Here is a 25,022-nt window from a genome sequence, read left to right on the forward strand (position 1 = left end):
GGTATGGAAATAAGAGAGGCTGTTATTGTTTGGCAAACTCTGCAAGCAAATGTATCATCTTCCAGTAAACTGTACTCATCTAATGTGATCAATATAGTGTTTTAAATATTGTGCGTGGATGGTTTAGTTCTGTTAAGAGTAATACTGTACTCACACTGCAGCTCTGAAGTCTGACTCAAAAATCTCCATTGCCAAAGGAAACTACATTTAGTAAAATAAATCAGCGAAGGCTTCTGTAATGTTTTATTTAGTTTTAGTTTCTGCTGCCATGTTTTGCTATTTATTTTTAAAGGAATTGATGTCGGCTTATTGCATTTATAAAGATTAAAATATTTGATTATGTCTATGGAACGGGGTAGAAAATGTTTAAGTTGATCTGCAGGAGTGGGTAAGGCTTGACATCCGGCGGGAGCGAGATCTGGGTGCCACAATGGTCACATTCAGAAGGAAATTATATGTCTAAAGAGTTAGGGATATCACAAATGTCTCTCAGTCTTTATTGCAAAATAGCAGCTTCCATTTTAAAACTAAATATACACATGAGTGTCATCGGCATAATATGAATGGGCCATTCTTACAAGATAGCATTGCAAAGGGGGAGCATAAACAAACCAACAAATCCTCCAACTCATACGACCAAATAGGTCGACTGTTCAAGTCCTTATTACGACCAAATAGGTCGTTTGTTCAAGCGCTTAGTACGAACTATAATCACGTTTTAAAGTTTTTGATTAGATTTTTACCGAGAAATGTATTGTACTTTTAGAATCCACGTCCAGTGGATGTGTAGTGGATTTGGAGGTTGGAGGTTTCGCCAGGAGAACGTGTATGCAGCAGCTTCCATGTAAAGTTAGCGTCAACCTTCACGGGGTGAAAACAGTATTTCCGGTCTCGAAGTTTTCATAATAACACCAATGATCAAATGATTTAACTGCAGATGAGTACTGATATCTGCAGTACTCATCCACTATAAAACATCAGTTTATCCTTGTTTATTACACAACATTAATTGGTTTAAATTGTGTACAATGCTTTTGTGTTTTTCTTTTTCAGAGGCTTTTAAAAAATCGAACTACCCATAATCCTGGATGTTTTAGCCGCAATGCACATCGGGATATGCTGTTTATGCGATATGAAATCGGAAAACATTTAAACAAAATAAAATAATACTTTATTCAGAGTGTTCTTGCTTTTCTCTTTGGAAGTCATCACATAACGGCATTGTAATACACGGTTCGGCAGCATTAAATATTACACATCTGCCGTAGTTCTTTATTTATAGAGCCCTGATGAGAAGACTTCTGGACAAACTGGAAAAAATGCCGCCGAAACTGAATACGTGACGTGGATCATAAATATATCAGCAATTAAACAACATCTTCCATTTATTTTCACACAATACGTCTCCTCGCAGTATCAACACTAATTCGGCTGACTTTTATATTTGATCCAATTGGTAGATAGGCTGTATTTACCCCATAACGGTGCACAGCTGATAGAAAGGGACTTGTAGTTTTTAAAGATATTACTGATTTTCTTTGAATTAAAGAATGTAATATACTGAGTTGAGAGAATAGTCAGGGGTTTTGGGTGATGGGAGACACATCTATAGAATCAAAATTCCAATAGCTGATATTATTATGTTTTATTAACTAGACCACTGGTTTTTTAACCCGTACCACCTAGTGGTTGAAGCACGTTATTGAATTGTGTTGTTGAATGTTATATTTGATGAAAACATTTAAATATTAAGAGTAGCCTACATACAAAATAGGGGGAAAATAGAAGGTTAATGATAGAAATATAGAATAGAAAATATCAAGAAGATACTGTAGTGATCTCTACAATATAACAGTTTAGTGCCGGACGTCCAAAGATATTAATAGGAGGACGTGCAAAACAGACAAACTAATAAGGCTTTATTTAAACATTAAAGAATACTTTAAGTTAAGGTCTTCTTTTGAATAAGAAAAAAACGTTGGGGGTATCAACAGATAAATATGAAGTCTGACAAAGTACTTTTATTCTGGCACTTGACAATCACCTTCCCTGAATTTTACTCAGGTATAACTAATGTCTGATTTAACCTGTTCTACACCGCCCCCCCAGTACCGGGGGGAAAAACGCGTCATCTGCAGGAAACAGCGTCTGAGGGCATCTTAATATTCAATAAACTATGAATGTTTTATATCCATGTAACGGGAAGAAACTCAGCTAACTGATCTTTTTTTCTTTCTTTTTTTTAATCCCACAAAGCTAACGCTCAGCCTCTGAATTAGCCACGAGCGGAAAAATGCTAACGCATTACTGCAAAGAAACTCACTCATAACACCCTTATTACTTATCTTAACTGCACATCCAACATATCGACTAGCATCGTGAGATGACACAGAATCGATCGGTACATACATGATCACTCTATGATAAGAACTCGCGAAGATATTAACAAGAACAGACATCAAAACATTTGGCGCTAGGTAGCTAAAAACGGCAAAATGGCTTACCTTTGCCGTTGTCTGGTCAAAAGTTGTCTTCAATGGCATTAAAACGATAAAAACTCTGCTGAAGGTTAATCCATAGGTTAATCCAATGTGTCCGTGTCCCTTTGAAATGATTTCTGATAATCCATAAGCAATAAACCTGTTTTTCCTTTTTCAGATGTCAGTGCGTGAGCTATGTTCACTCTCATGCAAAACTGCATGCGCAAAGCACCCACATTTTTTTCTTAACATGTGTGTCTATGTGGAAATCCCCCTTAGATTCTATTGGCTCTAACGGTTAAAAAGAGATGTCAATCACCAAAATCGATAAATGGGTTCCAGATAAACGGTAAAAACGCCCATTTCCACCCAAATCACCCCAGAGGTGGAGTTTTTTTTGGTAAACTTCTCTAAAAAGGTCAAATGTCACTTGTTTTGCATCAATCTTGATACAGGGTATACTTATTATATGTACTTATTATATGTTGTACTTTGGATTTCTAAAGCTTTTAGTCTACCATACCATCATCCAAGGGTAGTTTTCACTATAAGTAAAAAATAATTTTTGGACGGACACTATAATTTACAGTTTTTTACTATGTTCAATCTGAATTTTCTTTCAAATAAAAAACATCTATATTGATTCTGACTTTTCTACATCCAACTCACAGGTTTATCATTACTTTGAGAAAAAAGATTATTAATTTTCCCCTTTTAGAAGTGTAGTTATGGTCATTTGTTCTGGAAATGTCATTTTCGAGGCTGAGACCTGAAAAACAGGCTCAGGGTTGTTTATATTTCATATCATTAATCAGAATCTGTAACAAAAATAAATATAGTGGAGTAAAAATACAGTAGAACAAAGTAGTACATGCTGCTGTAACAAAAACATTTCCCAACTTGGGATCAATAAAGTATATCTTATTTTATCTTATCTTATCCTAAGATGATCGATGGCTACTGCCATATTTGCAAAATTTGCCTCAGAACCTTGACAAGTGCATGTTTCAGGCTAATCAATGAACAACAGGAAGGGTCACAGACATAAGACCAGCTGTTAAATAAAGCTCTTCTGACCTTAGGTGTCATGTGGGTATATTAATTCACCCATTTATTAATTATATGTTTTACATTTGATAACACCACTGTGTTTTGTATCCCCTAAACCTCCAGGGTGTACACAGTTTAATACTGGCATCTTCTCATTTTGGGAAATACGAAAACATGGTGCGAAACACACAATAGCCAGTATGTGTAGTTCTGGGGGAGGGGAGTTTTGGAAAGTCTGCCGTGGTTCCATTCCATTTCATAGAGCCGTTTTGGTGTAATCTTGTCGCCCTGCCACTCCAACATCCAATCACAGGGCTTGATGACTAATCACAGGGTTTGTAAAGCAAGGCGGATGTTGTAGTCCCAAACGATAGCTGGGGATTCTGGGTAGTGTAGTGTCTTCGGAAACTGTAGTGTCTAAACTCCTAAAAAACTATTTGTTTCTCTGAATCGAAGGTTAAAAACACAAAAGCATTGCACACAATTTAAACCAATCAATATTGTGTAATTAACAAGGATGAACTGATGTGTTTTGGTGGATGAGTAATGCAGATATCGCTGTGTAATCATTTGAGAGTGAGGGGAATATATCCGGTTTTATTATGAAAACTTCGAGACCAGAAAACTGTTTTCACCCACGCGAACTTTACATGGAAGCTGCATACACGTTATCCTGACGAGACCTCAACTCATCTTCGTAATATCTATCAAACTATAGATCCTACACATCGACTGGACGTGGATTCTAAAAGTACAATATACACTTCTCGACAGAAATCTAATCAAAAAGCATTTTAATGGCCAAACTATTCTACAATTTAGGATTTTCCAGAGAGGGTTATTTGTGAATAAACGTCCCTCTGGAGTGTTTGCAATGAACGGGCCAGGAGCATGTTGTTTCTTACACGACCACTAGAGGTGCTNTTATCTTAAGATGATCGATGGCTACTGCCATATTTGCAAAATGTGCCTCTGAACCTTGACAAGTGCATGTTTCAGGCTTATCAATTAACAACAGGAGGGGTCACAGACATAAGATCAGCTGTTAAATAAAGCTCTTCTGACCTTAGCTGTCATGTGGGAATATTAATGCTGCCCGTTATGGACACAAGCAATTTTCAGCCATTTATTAATTATATGTTTGATAACACCACTGTGTTTTGTATCCCCTAAACCTCCAGGGTGTACACAGTTTAATACTGACAACTTCTAATTGTGGGAAATACGAAAACGTCTTTTAAAACTACAATTCCCAGTAGAGACGTGCCATAGAACATCTAGCCAGCATGTGTAGTTCTGGAGGGGGATATGGGCTGGAGCCGTTCGAGTCCAGTTTTGGATAGTCTGCCGTGGTTCCATTCCATTTCAAAGAGCTGTTTGATCACGTTTGTGATCAATGACCTGTGTCGCACTGCCACTCCAACATCCAATCACAGAGCTTGAGGACTAATCACGGGCGGATGTTGTAGTTCCAAACGATAGGGGATTCTGGGTAGTGTAATGTCTTCGGAAACTGTGTAGTGTCTAAACTCCGAAAAAACTATTTGTTTCTCCGAATCGAAGGTTAAAAACACAAAAGCATTGTATACAATGTAAACCAATCAATATTGTGTAATTAACAAGGATAAACTGATGTTTTTTAGTGGATGAGTAATGCAGATATCACTGTGTAATCATTTGACAGTGAGGGGAATACTTCCGGTTTTATTATGAAAACTTCGAGACCGGAAATACTGTTTTCATCCCGTGAGGGTTGACGCTAACTTTACATGGAAGCTGCCGCATATACATGTTCTCCTGGCGAGACCTCAAATCATCTTCGTAATATCTATCAAACTATTGATCCTACACATCCACTGGACGTAGATTATAAAATTACAATATACACTTCTTGCTAGAAATCTAATCAAAAAGCATTTTAATTGCCAAACTATTGCACAATTTATGATTTTCCAGAGAGGGTTATTTGTGAATAAAAGAATCTCCGGAGCGTTTGCAATCAACGGGAGCATGTTGTTTCTTACACGACCGTGCTACACTTTAAAACGTGACTCTGGGTCGTAAAAAGCTGCTGAACAATCGACCTATATGGTCGTTTTTTGTAGGAGGACAGGCTGAAACAAACTGAATGCATTCGGTTTCAGTTCTCGCTGAATCACACATGACATATATCGAGACAGATACAACACCATAAAGTTCACTTTAGGAATAGGACAATTTCATTATGGAAAGTTGTCAAATAATGTTGCACCTCGTTATTGTTAACTATTTAGTTGCTTGGCAACCACTTTTATAAATGCCTAAAAAGTACCCCAAAAAAGTCCTTGAATATGGCCAGCCAGAGGGAACATACAAAGTCATTTAAGCCATGTTAATGTGATCAATGACCCAGTGTTGGAATAGAATTTGACCTTGATTTTGATAATTGCACATTGCCAATCCAAGTAGTAGTCAGGTCATGGACCATGCAGTTTATATGCAATAAATACAATAACAATCTATAATGGATTACCCAATAATAGTAGTCCCCCTGAATTGTATAAAATAATACTTTTATTGAGCCTGCTATATGAAGTAAATAATGCTTCATTGTGATTCAGCAATGACAAAAATATTTTTAACGTTTAGAACTTTTCTCAGAGAGATTTGGTACATATGCAGTATCCTGCTTTTGTTTGTTTATGGCATAAAGATAAACTATTGACAATTAAAACAATAATCATTCTATTTTCTTAAAAGAAAAAAAAACCTTTATGTAGATCCACTTACTAGATTTTTCACATAATTTAAACGGAAATGGTTAAATAAATGAATAAATGCATGGAATGAACCTTTGCTTTGCTTTTGTATTTATGTAAAGAAACACTTTGTTATTTTTTATTTAGTCGGTGTCCGTGTTCAGTGAACCTCTGTAATCTGTTACCTGTGTTGCTATCTTCATCTTCTTTAAAAAGGACCACAATGGAAATAAGGGTTTTTTAAACTTTAATGTGTTACCTTTAAATGTTCAATAAAATGAGTTTGTGACAGTGCATGCTATGTTATGTATATATTAGCCAACTGTTTGTCTGACAAACTTTTACTATCAAGTCGATCAGTGACTCTTAATATTTGAGCAGCTGCTGATGCTGGAATTGCCTGAAATAGTCAAGCTATAAGCAGAACTGTAAGAGACATTATATTAACAACATTGTAAGTATCTCTGCCAAAAAATGACCAAAAAGGTAGAACAGATCAAAGTCTCAGTCCTGTGTTAACAATGTCACGGCAAAGTCCACAGGCCAACAGGGCTCACAGTGATGACTATAAAACAAGACTCATAGGTATCCATTAAACACTGGAGTGAAGCTGTCCTGTATATAGAGTAATTTACTCTCGCACAAACTCTATCATTTTAACCCCAGGGTGACTGTTCAGCGCATGACCTCCGTTTCACTGTCATTGGAGCGAGTGCTGCTTCTGTAAGAGCCAAATTGACGACTGCTGGGAATATTGCAGGCTTGTACCCAGAGAGGCAATTTTCCCTGTGGTGGGATAATGGCAGTAAGTGGGGGTGGTGGTAAGATTTAGTCATATACTGTACACCTACTTGGAGGGTGGTGATTTTATTCTGCTGCCGCCATCCAATATATCGCCTCATTGGTGTTGATTACAGACAGCTCCTGGTTTCTATGTTTTGCCATCTCACCTCCTACAACCTAATTTGAAGGCAGTTGTTTTTTATTCTTCCAGTTTAATTTTATCTCTTTCTTATTTTGTTACTTTACCCCCGTATAGGAAAATACCTTTTATTTTTCCTGGTGGAGCATTTTTAGAACTACTTGGAAATGAAACACATGTTAGTGACACAGCTTGAACTGAATTTCCGAGAGCACAAAGAAAAACACAAATCATCCACTTCCATTTTCAATGGAGCAGGTTCAGAGAAAATATCGTGCTGACATTATAGATTCAAATCTTTAACCTGGTCTCTATTTTTCTGTGATGGTTAATCACATTACCACACTTTGATGAAAAAAACATGAACTTATTTAACTGTACAACATGTCACACAGTTTTTCAATGACTTATTCTGCAGTCAGGGATGTAGACTTTAAAAGATTTAGGCTTTGTCGGAACAAATTATCTATAAAACAAAATCTCTCATTTGCATTAACACCTGGAATCAATATTCATTTACGTTTCCTCCATGTATTGTAATTATGCAAAGACAAAAGCAATGCAGAGCTAGCAGTCTCAACATACTGTACATGATGCATACACCTCAAGTTACAGTAAAGGATGTGGGTTACTCTCTTAGGTCTGCTACATCTGCAAAGGGATAGTCATGTGACTTTAGGCAAAGGTTTCTTATCCTTAATAATTAAAGTCAAGTATTCAATTAAAAAAACATTGAAATAATGTAAAGCAAGTTTGTGTACACAAAATGTACCAATGTGCAATGGATACAGACTTATTCCTGCCTTATACCAGACAACTCCTTTAAAAAACAAAATCTTTCCCTGTTATGTTGCTCCACTGGAGGGTTTGAGGTTAAAATGGAGCTGTTTTTTGAATGATGTCATCTGGAGTAAGTATTATATTCCATATGTTGGGTGGATCCATTTATTAAATTGTCTTTTGTTTAAGACTATAGAGCTTACATATCCAGATACTGATCACATGTTAATACCAGTTTTAAATTATCCAATCCAACACTGCTGCTAACCCTATCAAAAACTGTGCTTATTGCATTGTAATGTATTAATATCCACCTTGTTCTCAGCTTCTTGAACTAACAATAAGGTTTTACCATTTAGATTTTACCATCTAAGATGTGAGGAGTGAAATAGACCTTTTCTTCTACGGGACTCCCTCTTGGCTGTGGCAGGGTTTGTTATACAGCCAGACAGAAATAAACAGGTGCAAAAATGCAATTGGCTGTTATAGCAGGAAAGCAAGCAAGTGTTGTTTCTCCTTCAGTTGGAGACACTGGAGTAACAGAGATGACATCAGGTCACCCTGTTCACCGCCTGACACAGCAAGAGGTGCTCTGATGATGGCTCAGGCATAACCAAGAGGCTGCCATCAGCTCCAGGATGCACTAACCACCACTCATCACGGCAGCTTGGAGGTGATGGATTTGGGTAAACTGCTAAGAGGGTAGGACTTGTGATTAACATTTTCAATGTCATATTTGAATCCCTTAAACTAAGTTACAAATTGAAAGTCAGCTAAATACAGGATTCACCCCTGGCTGCGCAGTATCATATTATCCAACATGGCTGTCTTCTTTCACAGTTGGATCTTCTTCCCATGAGACCTGCAGGCCCCTGCGTCAATCACAAAAATTATTCAAATAGCTTTGACCTCAGTGTTTTTCTCTAAGAAGTCTTTTTATAGCAGGCGGAGCAGCAGAGATGGGCGGGGAGTCAGAGTGTTGGAGGGAGGGGAGTAAAGATGTGGATGGAATGAGCTTACTTTCTCGGCTCAAAAACTTAAACATTCTTCAGCCTGTCAGAGGGGGAGCCACAGGCTGACGCTTGTCTCTCTCCTCACACATCACTTGGCTCTCTTCTCTCTGCCAGAAATGAAGACATAACAAATAACAGCAGTCAGAGGTAGATGAATAACCAGAGGTACGGCATTGTCATTCATCTTGCTTGGTACTTTAGTGTTACATTTATTTCTCTTCTTTTTTACTGTTGTCATATTTTTGTCTAGTTCTCGTTAGTTTTTTTTGCTAGAGCTGTTGCTCTTCAAACGTATAATACACATGAGCTGGACCATCAATTACCATTGCCTGTTCACAGTTTTTTTACAAAACCGGAGTGGTATAAGTTTCACATCTCAATTTTTCCATTTCAATCTTCAAAGTAAAAACAAAATGTACAGCCAACATGAACAGAATATGATGAAACCACAGAGCATTACATGTACAAATCCTAGTTGAAGTTGAAGTTTCATGGTATCCTCTAAAAGTCATCTAACAGCAGAATCACCTCTGCAACTGAAGTTTCTTTTCACAATTGACTAACCTGCAACTTATTTGTATCAATCAATAATGGTTAAGTCTATGAGATGTCAAAAAGCAGTTAAGAAATGACTCAAACATATCTCAAATGTGTTGTTTGTTCAAAGTTAAGCAACAAGTTGCCTCATGTGAGAATACGGGATCAGAGATTGTTGCGTTTTTTAAACAAAATCTTAAATGGCCAGAATTGATCGACAAATAGTATTCATATGTTCTTAAACCTTTGTCCTCACCTGTGTGGCCTCACATACATTAAAAACTAGGGAAACAGTGAGATTGTTGTTGGCTGCCTGAAATTCACTGTTATAACTCAACACATCAGTCCTTAACTGACCGTTTCCTCTGTTGGTGGGCAGCCAAACAGACTCTTTGTGTCTGTAAAAGCAGAAGGTTTTTTTCTGTATGTGGTGGAGACATTGATAAATGACATTCTCTCTTTTGTTGGGTGTTATGTTTTGCTTTCCTATAGAAAACAATAAAAGAAGGGGAAAAAAAGTTTGGTAGTTGGTCTCCTAATAGTCATCTGGATATAATGGAAACAATCAAATAATGTTCAATGACAACGTTTTATTTTCATTGGTAGTTTTTCTTACCTTTTACAAGTTTCAACTCAGTGGGACTAATGGCATTTCATGTTTCCCATAATCCTTTCAAATCTGGCTTGTATTATGGCTACACTTCAGTTGCCCTCAACTCATTCAACAGTATGTAAATGTAAATCCTTACTCTGGATTTTTTTTTACATTTTCAGTTTGTAACATGTTAGCTCTTTTAGCTTTACACTTAACTTTCCCTGCTGTGATGACAAAGTGATTCAAGTCATGGAAGTCACTAACTTTGCCTCATTACAAGTTATCTGGCCCTGTGCAGTTTAAGGTGTGCCACCTAAATTAGAGATTGGCTCTAACAAATGTTGAGACAATGATAAGCACATATGATATAAAATGATTCAAATAAAAAAAGAGATGTGAGTATGAGCCACACATGTAGGCAGTGAGGTGCAATTTGTGAACCACTAGTGTTCCACTCCTGATTCATAATCCTTTAGTGTAATTCTTCGGGTTATAGTGAGTCTGTGAAAGATTGAGGCTTGAATCAAACATCCTGTGCTGACGTACTGAGCTCACACTATCCAGATTCATTTATCGTACCTCTGTGCTCCTCAGCCTGTGGAAAAGCAAACCTACCAACCAATGTGCAGTGTAAATCTTTAAAACCAAAATAAAAACACCATTGTTGTGTGCTCTTTTGTTGAAATTGATAATGTATCAAGTGAAGACATTAATCCTGTCTTCTAGTTTGTTAGCAGCAGGTTAGATTATGTTGAGAGTGTCTGCCTGCAGCTTCAGAGACGTGATTCAACAACAGTAGCTATTAGTTACGCATCTGGTAGTCAATTTATGGATTGATCCAAGTCTACAATAATAGCTTCGTCTTACAGCATATTTACTGTTATCTGAGGTAACTGTTTCCATGGCGATTGAACATTTGCAGTGGTAGATAGCAGTAATTTATATTACTGATGTTCCCGTCTTATCATCTCCTGCATCGAGCAACAAACATCAGTTGTTAATGAAAAAAAAAAAATTGAAACCATGTATTTTGGTACATGTACATGCCGTTTTCTAGCCTGATACTATATCTGCAATTGCTTGCAAGACTGTAAAAATCCCTGTCTCAAAAGTGGATAATGGTTATTTGAGCTTCAACTGATATAACCCCTTATCAGACGCTTAGATCTGAGACGTTATGTTACAAAAACACAAATATCGGGCCAAATATTTGACATTTATCCATGACATCACCATACCCAGACACATAGAACTACCATAATGTTAAACACAGTAGATGAGGTATTATGCCAACACAAAAATAACAAGTAAAAGTCCTGCTTTCGAAAGGTTAAGTTGAGTTAAGTACAGGTTTCTATATTAAATCTTAGTCTTCAAAAGTAAGTAGTAAAGTTCCCTGTCATATTGAGTACAGAGTAGCAGAACAAGGACATATTTAAGAATAGTGCGAGTAACTCACACTTATACTTCCACAAATTTACCATAGCATCACTCATGATGGACAGTTTAACAATTGCAAACCAAAGATATCTTCTTTGGCGTCTACATTACCCACAATGCAACTGAACTACTATAATGCTAAATGCTAGTACTTATGTTGCCTCCAACTGCATTAGCAGTCTCATCTCAAGGAGAGAGATGAAAGGCGGGCTACACAGGTCTCACTTCTTTATAACTCCACACCACCTGATGTAAATCATACATTTTATTACATCACTAATTAAAATTCAACATGGGGATTTCCTTAACCCTAAAGCCTGAACCTTCCCCTCACTGGGCGACCATCCTTTACACAACTTGAGGAGCAGTGAAGTTAGAATAAGAGAACTAAGGTGGCCTTCAGTAAAGGCTGTAGAGACAGAGCTTGGTTTGTCCACTCTGAATTACCATAGAAACATCACGGTGCAAAATGGTGGACTGATGATACACTAATGAAAACATAGTAATTAGTATTGTATTAATTGTATGCAAATAGATCCCCCTTAAATACAAGAGACTGTCATCCTTAAACATCATGAGTTAATAACTAACCACATGAAGTATAACATAAAAATCAGACATTGAGACAACCTTGCTTTTAGTGAAGTACGTGGGGTGAATACTACGTCTCTATAATGTGTAGATGCTGAGTTACTGTTCAGAAGATTGTATTAAAAAAACAAGCACCCACCCACACATCAACATGACAACAGGACTTCTTGCACAGCAGGGAAAATGGTGGCAGTACAAAAGACCACTTACTGAGGATGAACCTTTGAACACTTAAAAAAGTTGAAATCTCTCCCCCTTTTCTTTATTCTTTTCTATTTATATGAACACTTTTACGCATCAGTATGAGATGAAATCGTGAGTAACATTTTCTTACCATAAATGGTAAACAGTGTGATTCAGTAAATATATTAAGGAAATAAAATGGGAGCAAAGCAGCCAAAAGATAAAATGTCATGACACGTTCACCTATGTCAAAAGGGAGGGTTAACAAACTCACGATATGGCATTATTTAGTAATAAAAAATAAACAGCATATCATTTTAGACACAGTTAAATGTTACTTGCGCCATTTAGTTTCCAAGGTAACGAAAAGGGTATATTTAGAGTGCACTAAACTGAGAAAGAAAAAAAAAGTGTTAATAATCTTGATGGAGCAATTACAATTAGTCAAAGTCAAATAGTAAAGATCAAAACACCTTATCTGCTTACGAATGAAGGTGAGAGAATGCTCAGAAACAACCAACCAGCTCATTCAGCACCACTTCTGACACTTGCGTCATTCAGTATTTAGTGGCATTACTGATTCATACGGTACAGTAGAGGTTTCACTTGAGCGAATCATCAAGGGAGGTTCAGGGAAAATACAGACGTCAATGAGAAAAGGTGTTTCTTTTTTTATATGTTGAGATATATAGCTGCAATAAACACCTTATACTCTGTCAGCGATCCAAGAAAAGTTTATTTATTTAAATGGCAAACAGAAAGCTTTAATTCGTACAGGATCCTAAAAGTGAGGATCAAGCCATAGTGTTGCAATGAAGCGGGGTAAAATGTCCAACATTTTATAATACAAAAGGCAAACAAAAAGATTAAATACTTTCACTCTGTTAAAAAAAACGTTAACATCAATTTTTAACCAGCTTTCACACAATGTGTGGTTTTCAGTCGAGTTTCGAGCTAAAGGAAGGTGAGAGAAAGATGGACCAGCGCAATTGAAGTTTGGAAGTGGCAACCTAAAGTTTTTTCTTCTCGAAGCAAAACTTTAAGTACATACTTTATATTATATTAAACTGTAAACATTATCTTCCCTTCTAATTAATAATCTATCTTCATTTATTTTATTATTGGAAGTTCACTTCTTGACCTTAATTCATCTTAGATCAAAGGTCAATTTATCAGCTTTCACAGCTCTCAATCACATGTTACAGTCTTCATAGAGTGAATGGATTGGTGACACCTTAACCAGCTCCAAGCACTTCTTGAAGACAGTGAGATGAAAATGAAACCACCTGCCCCAATTTGGAAAGTCCAGTTTTCTAAGCACACAAGTTTTTGTCACTGCTCACCTCTGTAGACACATGGTCCCACCAATTATTTCTTTCGCCTGCCAATACAAAAAAAAAATCTGGGCTCAAACCTCGGGTCGTATTGTTTGTCAGTATCATTCTCTCTCTTATCCAGAGTTCATCCATCACTATGTAGAGCCTTAACCAACCATTGTTGTTGATGGCATACAACCCTCAATGGCTTTCCACCACTTTAATTGTGATAGTTGAAACAGAACAAATCCAACATTTGCAGTCAAGAGAAAAAGAAAGCAGCAGACAAATATAGTTGCATTTGCACCCTTTGCTTAACCTCCTTACGTGTTAATTGTTAAAACAAAATCTATCTGTATAAAAGCTAAAAAATTTGATGAAAAGAGAAAGAATTTCAATTCCCTCATATTTAAAAAAAAAATGTTAACGTCTGAGTGCTGCCCTAAGTTTGGCAGAGCGTCCTCGAGGATTCTCATTTACATCGTCCCTTTCTGGGGTGATGACTTTTCTCCGCAGAGGAAGCCAGTAAACCTCTCCACTTTCTCTGTTTGCATCTACCAGTTTTTGCTTCCCACTGCCTTGCTTCCTCGGGCTGAAGTGATCTAGATTGGACAAGTCCTCTCCCTGGAGGTAACGTTTAACCAGTCTGTCTTCTAGTGAGTGAAAAGTGATCACGCAGAGACGTCCTCCAGGTGCCAGTACCGACCGGGCGGCACTCAGTCCTGCGTGAAGTTCGTTCAGCTCATCATTCACAAAGATACGCAGAGCCTGGAAAGTCTTAGTGGCTACGTGTGCAGACCGTTGGAGTCGGTCTTTACGGGCGTAAAGGACAGCTGGAGGAAACGACCCTAGAGAGAAAGAGATGGTAAAAGTGAGTGGATCTTGTAAACAGAAGAAATGTTGTTAAGAAGCTTTTACAAGTGTAACAGTTGTAAATATGCAGTGGTGTTTAGTGTTCAATATTTCTTTATCATTTAGTATAATCACACAAATTATGTGTTTTGTAATTAATAATTCTGTGTTCTTTATTTATTAAACATTCAATACCTGACTAGGTATAGAATCAGTGGGCGGAACCTCCAGAATTTAGTCAATGTACTCAGGAAATTTTCTTTTTGTGAGGACTACTCCCTTCATATTGTGTCCCTCACGTTTCCTCTTCCCTTTTTGTAAATGTTCCACGTGAGAGGAGTCAGTTTGAGGGATAACAAATGTAATACTGATTTGTTGTATATTGTCAGTGAATAAACGGAGATCGCCTCGACTGTATGCTGGCTTGGGTCTCATCCATCAACAACATCAACACAACGCAGACACCGCTTATCGACACCGGTTACACAAGCAACAAGAAATTCAGTATGCAGTTCAAATGCAGTGACACCCATGTGAGTTTGGCAAAAGAAAGATTTTGGAGGGGCAGGAGAGATCATCTGAAGGAGGAGTGAAAAAGCCCATCTGTGTCAAACTTTAACAACCCTCTATGAACACAGTGGGGGACTGCCACACCACTTAACAGCTACCACACTACCAATCCACACCTGAAGTTATGTGACTCTGAAGGCTCATGTGAACTAATGATTCATAAGACCTCAACAACCCACAGGTGTTATCAGTATACGATTAACATTAAAAAAGTTTGGATGTCTTAGACGTCCACAGTCTTACGAATAAAAGTAGCCTCTTAAATGAATGCAACTGAGTACTGGACGGCATTTAGTGGCAGAGGTCCTTCACCTAATCATCTCTAATGATACTATACAGTAAGTATAAAGCTGAACATAAGAGAGAGGAACACCTCGGCACTTAATAAAATGTATTAGTTATATTTTATGATGTATGTACAGTAACTTATACCTTTGTATGAACTCACTTAAGTATTATGAATTCCTTATATTATTAAAGCAAGTAATTTAATCAAGTTACAAAAAAGTGATGAGTAGATTTTTTCAATATGTACCACAGAAACATGGATAATTGCTGCTGTGAGCAGTGAAGAGAGAGCTCCAGCAGGATTGATCAGCAGGTCCATCAAAGGATCTGTGAGTAGCAGATGGAGGGTGGAGATGGTGTTTATATGGCTGATGTATCACTAAATACCGAGGTAAATGCAGCCAAATGCCTCTAATGATCCATCAGTCAACGCAACGCCAAGTTTAGGATATTGGTTACTGAGTACAAAATGACTAAATCACAACGTCATGATTTCTGTTTAAACATGCCAAAATATTGAGTTTTTTTTGCAGTTATTACTTTCTAGCTGATGCACCAAGTCTTTATTTTTGTAAAATAAAGGTTGAAACGTTTTTCTGTTGAACTGTTTTCTGTTGCCTTTTCAAAAAGGCAGGTACGGGTTGTACCTGCCTTTTTTAAAAGGCAGATAACTTTTCATGCAGAACTTTTCATATCCCCTCATTTTTTGAGCACACCTCCTTTAAAATCCATGTGCAATCCAGGAAAAGGCATTGCTAACTGCAGACACGCAGAAAGAAACTGCACTTACAGGCTTGTGCACTTGTTTGCTAAAAAAACATGCAGGGTATAGCATGCATCAGAATTCAAACACAAAAAGGTCCAAAAATGTAGACAATATGTCGGGTTCAAAACGCTAACTGAAAATCTATTAAATAACATTAAAAAAAACATTCACTCTATGTCAATACAACTGAACAGTTTATTTCCACTTTGAGCAGCTCATAATAAAGAGAAATTAGACACTTAGGCCTAAAGAAAACCGCAATAAATAGAGACGTGAGTGATGTGGCATTTATCTCCTCCTGCACTAAACAGCCTAAGGTGTGACTCACACTGCAATCGATACGATGCCTGCACAGCAAGGCCCAGCCCTGGCCTCACCAAGCCATGCGCTGTCTCTAATTCATCTTTCAAAGGTCCTACAGACAGATCCATGGAGAAACAAAGAGATTAAGATATGTACATAAAGGGGAGTTAAGAAGGAAACACAACACTCTGAATTTATTACAAGGCACAGTATTTAGAATACAGCTCTTGCTGACCCTTTTGTTTTATGTCTCATCTTATTTAGCTATATTTGATGTTTAGGGCAAGCAACAACAAAAGAAGGAGCACAACTACATTCCACAGTAAGATATTTGGACAACAACAGTGTTTGGTGCTTTGGTGTTCCTGGCCTAAACAAAAAGCAGGAGTTTGATCACACAAACAGAGCAGGTTGAACAGGAAAACATTGACACAACTGGGGTGGAACAACATATAACATGATGTTATTGCTCAAGTTGAAATGTTTCAATTTGTGAGGCAAACATCAACTGAAACACTGTCGAGAAAGAAGTAGCATCACTACCAAACGGGACTGTATCAAAACGGAGTGCTTTGTCACACTATACAGTTGCACACTGTCATTTATTTACACGTGGTGCTGAGGCTTCATGATGCAGTAACGGCTTGCAGGGGTAGCTGCTCCAGCTGGGGTTAATCTGGGAAAATGCCATTTGACAGGGAGCAGCCTATGCTAGCGTTAGCCAGCCAGCCCTCTGCGCTAGTAAGCAAGCAAGCTTACTGGTTGTTAATTGTATAATCATTTAACAATTCCAAAGCTAATTTGATAGCCTCCTCCATTTTGGACTTTACATCTTTTTCCATTCAACAATGCAAGTTTTGGTTTAGAAAAAGATGGAAGATAGAAACTATAGAAGAAGAAGAAGGAGATGAACCTTTATTAATCCCTGAGGAAATTATTTGTTTCTGTTTGTAAAGAAGTTCACCAAGCCAAATATGCCATTGTCACACAAAGTCACAGAAATCAGATTATCAAACTACAGATCACCTAATATAAGCCTATTGCAGAGATATTGGTATATAATGCAACTCAACCCATGTAACAACATTCATCACACATCCACACAAATTGGATGGTTTGTGGATATTTGTGGAACTCTGCAACTGGTTGAGCCAATGCATTTTATAGTGGCAGTGAAAGCTGACGTGCTAATGTTGAATTAATTTAAGTAGACCACCAAACGTGTTTTACTGTTGTTGCTCTGGGTTGAAATGAACGTTAAATAGCTTGTGTGTGTGTGTGTCTCTAAATAATTGCATCCATGTCCTCCCCTCTGGCCACACACACACACAGTTTAGTACAGGGTGATTAGGCCATTTATTGGGTTGTTTTGTTGAATGCATTTGACTGTAATGTAGCTAAATGAAGCTCACTTGACTCTTGCTGTCAGCGTTCAGCAAAGTGAACACACTTTTATTGTAGTTGCATGTAGAATTCTGCTTTGCTTTCTGTTTCAGGGTTTAAAGCACTTTGCAAAACAACACCACTACGCACTGCTGTGGCTATTTGTAGAACCTTTCTAATCACATCTGTAAAGCATCCGGCAGTGATATCTCACTCATAGTTAAATGTCAGGAAAGATTGAAGATGATTTACTGAAACAGTCTTTACTAAGTGACTCACAGCTAAGGATAACATCAAAACACCATTGTAGATAAAATAATTCACTTTATAAATATGATACACACTCATCCACCACCCTAACCTTCACACCCTTTCCTCTAGCCGTACAACACAAACGTTGCACTGCAATAAACATTGGCACTAAACGAAACGTCACATACGGCAGGATTGTCCAATAACAATGAACTTTGGGGGCGCTGGGTTGGTGTTTACAACAGCTGACAACAAATATACATACATCCCAACTGGAGACAGAACTGAAAAAAAGATTGTGGACTTTCTTGGATTGTGTGAAGATTTTTAAGATCTCCAGAAAGAGATGATGCAGTTGATATTGTATCAACAAATAATTGTACAAAGTTCTGCAAAACACTTACACAATCAGTGAAACAGGCCAACAACATAAACAAATAAGGTTTCATTATTAGGCTCACTCTCTAAATCTCCTAATCTCAAGCATATCTACGTTTACCTTACCTTGAAGTCTAATATCAGTTTTAACCAGTTCTTGACAGGGAAATAGGCCTATGTATGGTTTTCCATTCATCTGTAAACAAGTAAATTGCAATTACATTCTAATAACGAATTAAATAACAAATCCACATGTTGGATGCTGATACAAGCTATTTGAAGTTCAAATAAACATTATGTGCTGCAGTATTTGTTATTTCATTTACAAAATTCAATATGAAATGTTTTCTATATAATGATGGCTTACTGGTAACCTTAACTGTAAAAACTACAGTAGGAGAAATGTGACCAAAAGACTTTGGACTTTCTTTCCTGATGTCTCAAGGCCACCAGCCCCCCAAGTGGCTTCCTCCAATCCTCCAATTTTTCCTGTGACTTAAATGTCTTTCTGCCAGCATCGCTGTCACAATTGTTCATAGATCCCTCTGGAACTTTCTTAAATCAAAACCTCTTGGATTGTTTCAAATAAACATTGCTAGTGACTCGCTTTGCTCTTCAAAAAGATCAAGCAGCTGCTCTTACTCACACCTGTTTTCCCAGGGTGACACTGACGCACATACGGCTCCGTGCAATAAGTACTGAAGCGACATCTCACTCGTTCAGCAGCTTGAATGTGGAGGCATACTGCTATAAAAAACAATCATTGAAGACAAACAATGTTATCCTTTCCTAATGCACGAGTGTGTCATGTGTGTGAGCATACGTGGGGGTTTGCCTTTGTGTCAGGTGTGTGTGCATATTTGTGAGTCGAGAAATAGTGGAAAAGAAGGGAACAAAAACAAAGCAAAGAGCAATGGGGAAGAAGAGAGGGATTGGTTTCTGTGTGTGAGATATTGTTTGTTTTCAAGGCATTAGCCACATTCTGTCTCGGCTGTGGCTTTGTCTTAGCTCTGTCAAAGGAAGGTGGGGAAGAAAGGCACCAAAAACAGAGGCAGAAGAGAAGATGACGACTGAGGTCACAGTCCTCGTAATTTGGAGACAGACTTACTAACTTCACTTGTGTTTTATTTTCTCATCGCAGCCTCCAGAATGCTGAGGATAATTAATCAGGATTGTGTTTACCTGCCACCACGCTGGCCAGCTGCTGTGTCCGGGTGATGGGGTTGACTCGGCGTGCCTCAACAATAGCTGAAGCTATTCTCCTGGCTTGTCTTTCTTCCCCATATGCAGTGAGGATGGATGCAAGAGCCTGTTGATCTAAGGTATTCACAACGTCAGCAGCGCAGGGCATGTCGGGGTACCTACGCACAAAGAGAAGCCCAATTAAGCTGCTTGACGTCACGTCCTTGCTGACAGCGGCGAATTCTGACAACTCTGAGATACAGCTGAAAACATTTATGGCTGACAGTTATGAATAGAATGATTGTGAGGGGATGAAAAGAGAGATGCAGCCTGTGCAATAGCTTTTAATGAGGTTATCTTAGCTGGTAGATCTGCACATTACGCTGACCTTGTGAAGTGATTCATATATTTATGAGAAACATTCAATAAACTAAACATTTTAATAAAAATATAATTACACATATATGTCTATCAATATACCTGCATAAATATGTACATATACACTGTATATGTATCTATACATTACATACGTACATATACATGCACATACGCAAATACATACATATCAACCTTCGACAATAATTCAAATAGAAATGACATTTAGGATTAGGATTATTGGAATATGCGTATAAAGCCTGGCGAAACTATCTGTTTCAAAATTAAAGTTTATTGAACCATTTAATTGCTACGCACTATGACAAAAACCCAATCATACTTGTTCATAATCATTAAAGATTATATTTTCAGTGTAAATGTAATGATAAAGAAGGAAGGAAAAGATTGTGGTCATGGTTAAGGAAAGGTTTGCCCTAATATTTATGAGAAACTTCTGTCAAACGGAAAATGGAAAGCCCATCGTTTAATCAAAATTAATAGTTTAGTCATTTTAATATTCATATTACTTATTTTGCTTTTCACATATTACATTTTATTGAAAAATGTGCAACGTCCCTTTTTTATAAGCTGCTTTACTGACATTAGTGCTCGAATTACTGCTGACGCATTTTCAAGTCACCATTAATTCAGATTTTCCGGCAGAACCCAACATTATTTATTCTATAAACGAAGTCTAGAGTTATTTGTATCCAGTTTTGTTAATGCTGTATTGTTAATGAAATTGAGATCCATCAGCCTGATACGATTACTGTATTTTGTAAATATATTACCTCTCACAATCCATTCTCATATCCAGGGGCCCATCCTTGCTGAGGGAGAAGCCTCTCTGCGCCTCGTCCATCTGCATGGAGGAGCAGCCAGCATCCAACAGGACAGCATCCACGCTGCCTGGCTCAATGTTCATGTTAGACAACAGGGCTTCAAGCTCGCTAAATTTGCCAAGCAATGGTTTCACACGACCACTGCAGAAAGGATAATGGGGAAAAAAGCATGATTAGACATTTGCATATCAATGCTTATGGCTGCTGTCAAAACACTGGCCTAATTTAAATGCAATGGAAAATAAATGTTACATTTCTTCAGTGATATTTAGACAGCAGAATAAGGGAAAATACGTTTGTATTGCTTGGTTTAACTGGTTGGATAGCTTTTTATTTTTAAATGATTATAGTAAAATAGTTTATGTAAAGTTTAGGGATTGTGTTGCAAAAAGATAGTTTAGCTGTTTATGATTTCAATGTCAACTCATAACTAGAAAATTCCTTTAAAATGGTTTAAAATGTGGAGCGGGGAAATGAGTCTAATACGGTATTGGATTATGTTCCATCATTTAATATAAAAAAGAAAAAGATATTAAGCCCCAATTATGATACAAAGACTTGTGTAACAAGATTTAGTCTTGCTGAATTATTCCTTGATGAAGACAGGAGTAATGGCGTTGATAATACAGAGTGGCTCCCTTTCTGTGATAATACAGGGAGAGTGTTTCACAATCTTATACACTTAACTGGGGATTTTACAGACTGGTTTAATATGTAAGTGATGGGAAGAGAGACATTGCTACTAGATGGGAATGGTAAATTAGTCCCCTCCTCAGTTAATGGCAAATATTGACTGTATTTTCATGTTCAAATTGGTCATACATAAAAACAAACATCCACAGTCAACAACCAGCAAGTCAAGGTCATTTTAAGCATTTCTAGCAGAGACCCTGTGACGTATACAATTGAATGTGAACCCAAAACAGACTCAGGTATTTCCTTGGAGTTCCCACTAAGAGTCTTTTTTAGATCCTTCCTTGTCACCGACAGCAAGAAGCTATGTACACAGTCACTTCGTCATGCATCCTCAAGCCACATTCATGCATTTTTCATGTGACCTTTAACATTGTGCGAACAAAGATGATGGCAGAAGAGAGCAACAGGATCTAGCATCTCCACATAAGGAGCCAGAGGTCTTCTGCAGCCTGCTCTACCCATCCCTGCCAGTTAAGGTATTTTTCTTGAAAATAAAGTGACCAAAAATATGTTATTGTCATTTCTAAATGACAAACAACTCATTGTGTATATCAAATACCTAAGCAGCTTAAATTGATGACACCTTCCTCATTAATTTCTCCATATAATGTGTACTCAGTATGAGGTTAACATGGACCGGATTTAAAGGATGAAGGAAATGTAAAGACCTCATTATGGGAGTTCCTATCTTTGTCAAGAACTCACCAAAAGACTTAAGTGAAGACTTGTATCCTGAGTCATTCCTACTGTCAAAAAAACTTTTCTTCATGTCTAGGGCACGGGTGCCCACACTTTTTCAGCTTGGGAGCTACTTTTAAAATGACCAAGTCAAAATGATCTACCTACATTAAAAATGCTAAACATATATTTATTTATATATAGTGAGAATACCTTATGTTGGTGTACCTTGCATAACTGCATGAACCCATATGGGACAATACAACTCAGAACATTTTTGGCCATTACGTCAATTTTATACCCTTACTTTAGTATAATTGTATAAATTGGAAGGCTAACTACTAGGTAATCAGCTCACCGGTGATTTGCAGCTTGCGCGGTTGACCGAGCATGCGTGGTGAACTGCGTGTTAGAAAAGATGAGATCTCAGACTGGCTTACCTGTACGTCAATCAAGTGGCAAATGCCATGCGATCTACCCACACTACCTTTGCGATCGACCGGACGTATTGGGCACCCCTGGTCTAGGGCTTCATAATTAATGAAGAAACAAGAATAAGTTGTAGTTCTGTTTACATTCTGCAGACTGTATTAACATGTGGACAGGAATAAAGGAACGGAAGAGAAGGGTAACATTGAACCCAACATTTGCAGCATGTCCACTTCACAAAAAACAATTATAATACGCTCAAAGCAAAAACCTTGTATCAGGATAACCATCGTTATCGGATGAAACTTTAAGGTAGAGAGCTAAAGCTTATTGTGTGACAAGTGTTTTGACAAAACGTGATAGCTTTAGTTAACATAAGATAGTACTGGTTGGCTATGGTGATGCTCTTACATTTATGCAATGCATATTTAATTAGCTAATTTAATCTGCTGCCTCGCCCATCTTTAAAGTATCTAGCAACCTGTGCACACAGATTGAGAACAACACATGAACCTCCATCTGGAGAAAGTTTGATGGACGGACCGAAATCTGTCCACAGACAGTTTGTTTTTTTCATTGCAAAGCATAACACCAGTACAAGATGCACTTCCTAAATGTGACAGGTGTGAAGAAAATAAATGCCTACATTCAATGAAAACCCAAGCAAAAGCGTCAGAAGTAGGGGGGTTGGGAAGTGAAGAAGGAGCACAATTTACCCCGGCCTGGTTCGGCATCACAAAACTTTTCAGATGTGTCGATGAGATGAGAATGAAGGCAGAATTTAAAGATGGGGATTTTCTGAGCAATGACGCCAAAAGAAGGGGGGTGGAAGTAACTTGAAAGTCATTACTAGACGGTGTTCAGTTTTATTTAAGTTCATTTTCTATACCACAAGAAAGTAATTGTAATTATTGCTTAAAGTACTGTATTGATACTAATAAGCAGCATCAATGATTATAAGCGGCATCAATATAGGTATGGATAAAATAAAGATACTGTTATTGATTCCCGGACATTTTAATACATTTATGTACACAACAATGACTCTTAAGATTAACTAGGGGTATGCAAGGAAAGAACACAAATTGGCAGGTCCTCTATTTCAAAGCCCACTGAAGACAAGATGGCAAGGGAGCATCTCACCCACGCTGCCAGGGCCTTCCATTGCTTTGCTGTTGTTATTCACTTTCCTGCACAGTGATTGATTTGTTGAAAAATCTATAGTAAAGGCTTTGTTGTTCTCTCCCATCACCTGCGTAAACCCTTTATGTTACTGCCTCCTCAAAAGCACTCTACCCACCTACTCCAATTTTTGTTGGTTATTCAGGGTATTAACTGTCTAATTGGTGAAAGCTGAGAAACTTTTTAAGCTCATGAGTGTTGAAAATCTTAGCAAACCTGAATTGTTGTTGACGTCTTTTTTTACTGAAGGTCAAGCAGTGTTGTGCGGATGAAAATAAGAGCTAGTTGCTAACACACAGAAACTGCTGTCATATGATTATCACCAACAGCTCCACTGAGAGACTAGGGAAAACACACTTTGTTGCACTACGTACCTACTAATATATACTTGTGAATGATTACAGGTACTTGTAGGTTTATTTCATGATATTTTGAGTAAGAGGAAAAGATTGGTATTGATACACTAAAAGATGGGCACAATGGTAGATGGTAAATTAATGGTCAACATAGCCACTTCTTATAATGTCGATTTCCATACATAGCATTGATAGCTAGCAGCTAACAAAGGGCTCCTCTGTATGAAGGGCAACAGGGAAGAGGAGAAAGGGGACGGAGCTTTACTGACTGGTAGGCAGCACTGCTGGTCCAGTCACAAGCTCCCCAATGAGTGTTGCACAAGTCAAGGCTTATTATCTCTTGCGGAATTCCTAATGTTATTGATGTTGTGGAATAGAAAGAATGAAAGCTGATCTAGAGAACATACTCTGTGAACATTTAAAAAACATTTGTGTGGTGAATAACAAAAGAACATTTATGTCTGAGAGGAGTGAGTTAGGCAAGAGTGTAGCCTGTGTGGGACCACACAGAAGGCAGCTATGGGAGGAGTCTATGCCAATTGTTACATTCTAATACAAAGGGGAAATCTGTACAATGTACATTTTAAAACACAATAAAATTTGATATCTATAATTGATTTCCCATACACAGTTGGAGTCTCGTAACAGCTAGCTACAAAAACATAATGAAAGCTCTATCATGCTTAAGAAAGGCCTTTTATTACGGTATGTTTTAAACAATTTACTTACTGCTTTTTAATAATGGAAATTAAAATACTGTGGTCTTTGTGTCCGTCCACACCCAGGTGATGTACATACCTTTCTCTAGACACTGTGACTTTTTCACAGACACGTTTTTGTAAGCC

General features: G+C 37.6%; 1 protein-coding gene across 3 annotated transcripts in view; it reads right to left on the reverse strand.

Annotated features, from left to right (window-relative positions):
• Positions 1 to 13,045: 13,045 nt before the first annotated feature.
• mettl15 (methyltransferase 15, mitochondrial 12S rRNA N4-cytidine) overlaps positions 13,046 to 25,022 on the reverse strand; it is a 37,453-nt gene continuing 25,476 nt past the window's right edge. For all 3 annotated transcript variants that reach the window (XM_010793240.1, XM_010793241.1, XM_010793242.1), the window contains 3 exons: positions 20,786 to 20,977; positions 19,620 to 19,798; positions 13,046 to 14,493 (listed from right to left, as the gene is read on the reverse strand). In XM_010793240.1, the coding sequence (XP_010791542.1) occupies positions 14,069 to 14,493; positions 19,620 to 19,798; positions 20,786 to 20,977 (796 nt within the window). In that variant the 3' untranslated portion in view covers positions 13,046 to 14,068. The remainder of the gene's footprint in view (positions 14,494 to 19,619; positions 19,799 to 20,785; positions 20,978 to 25,022) is intronic.

The sequence above is a fragment of the Notothenia coriiceps genome, unplaced genomic scaffold, assembly GCF_000735185.1.
Source record: "Notothenia coriiceps isolate Sejong01 unplaced genomic scaffold, NC01 NC01_scaffold00037244, whole genome shotgun sequence".
NCBI classification, from domain to species: Eukaryota; Metazoa; Chordata; class Actinopteri; order Perciformes; family Nototheniidae; genus Notothenia; species Notothenia coriiceps.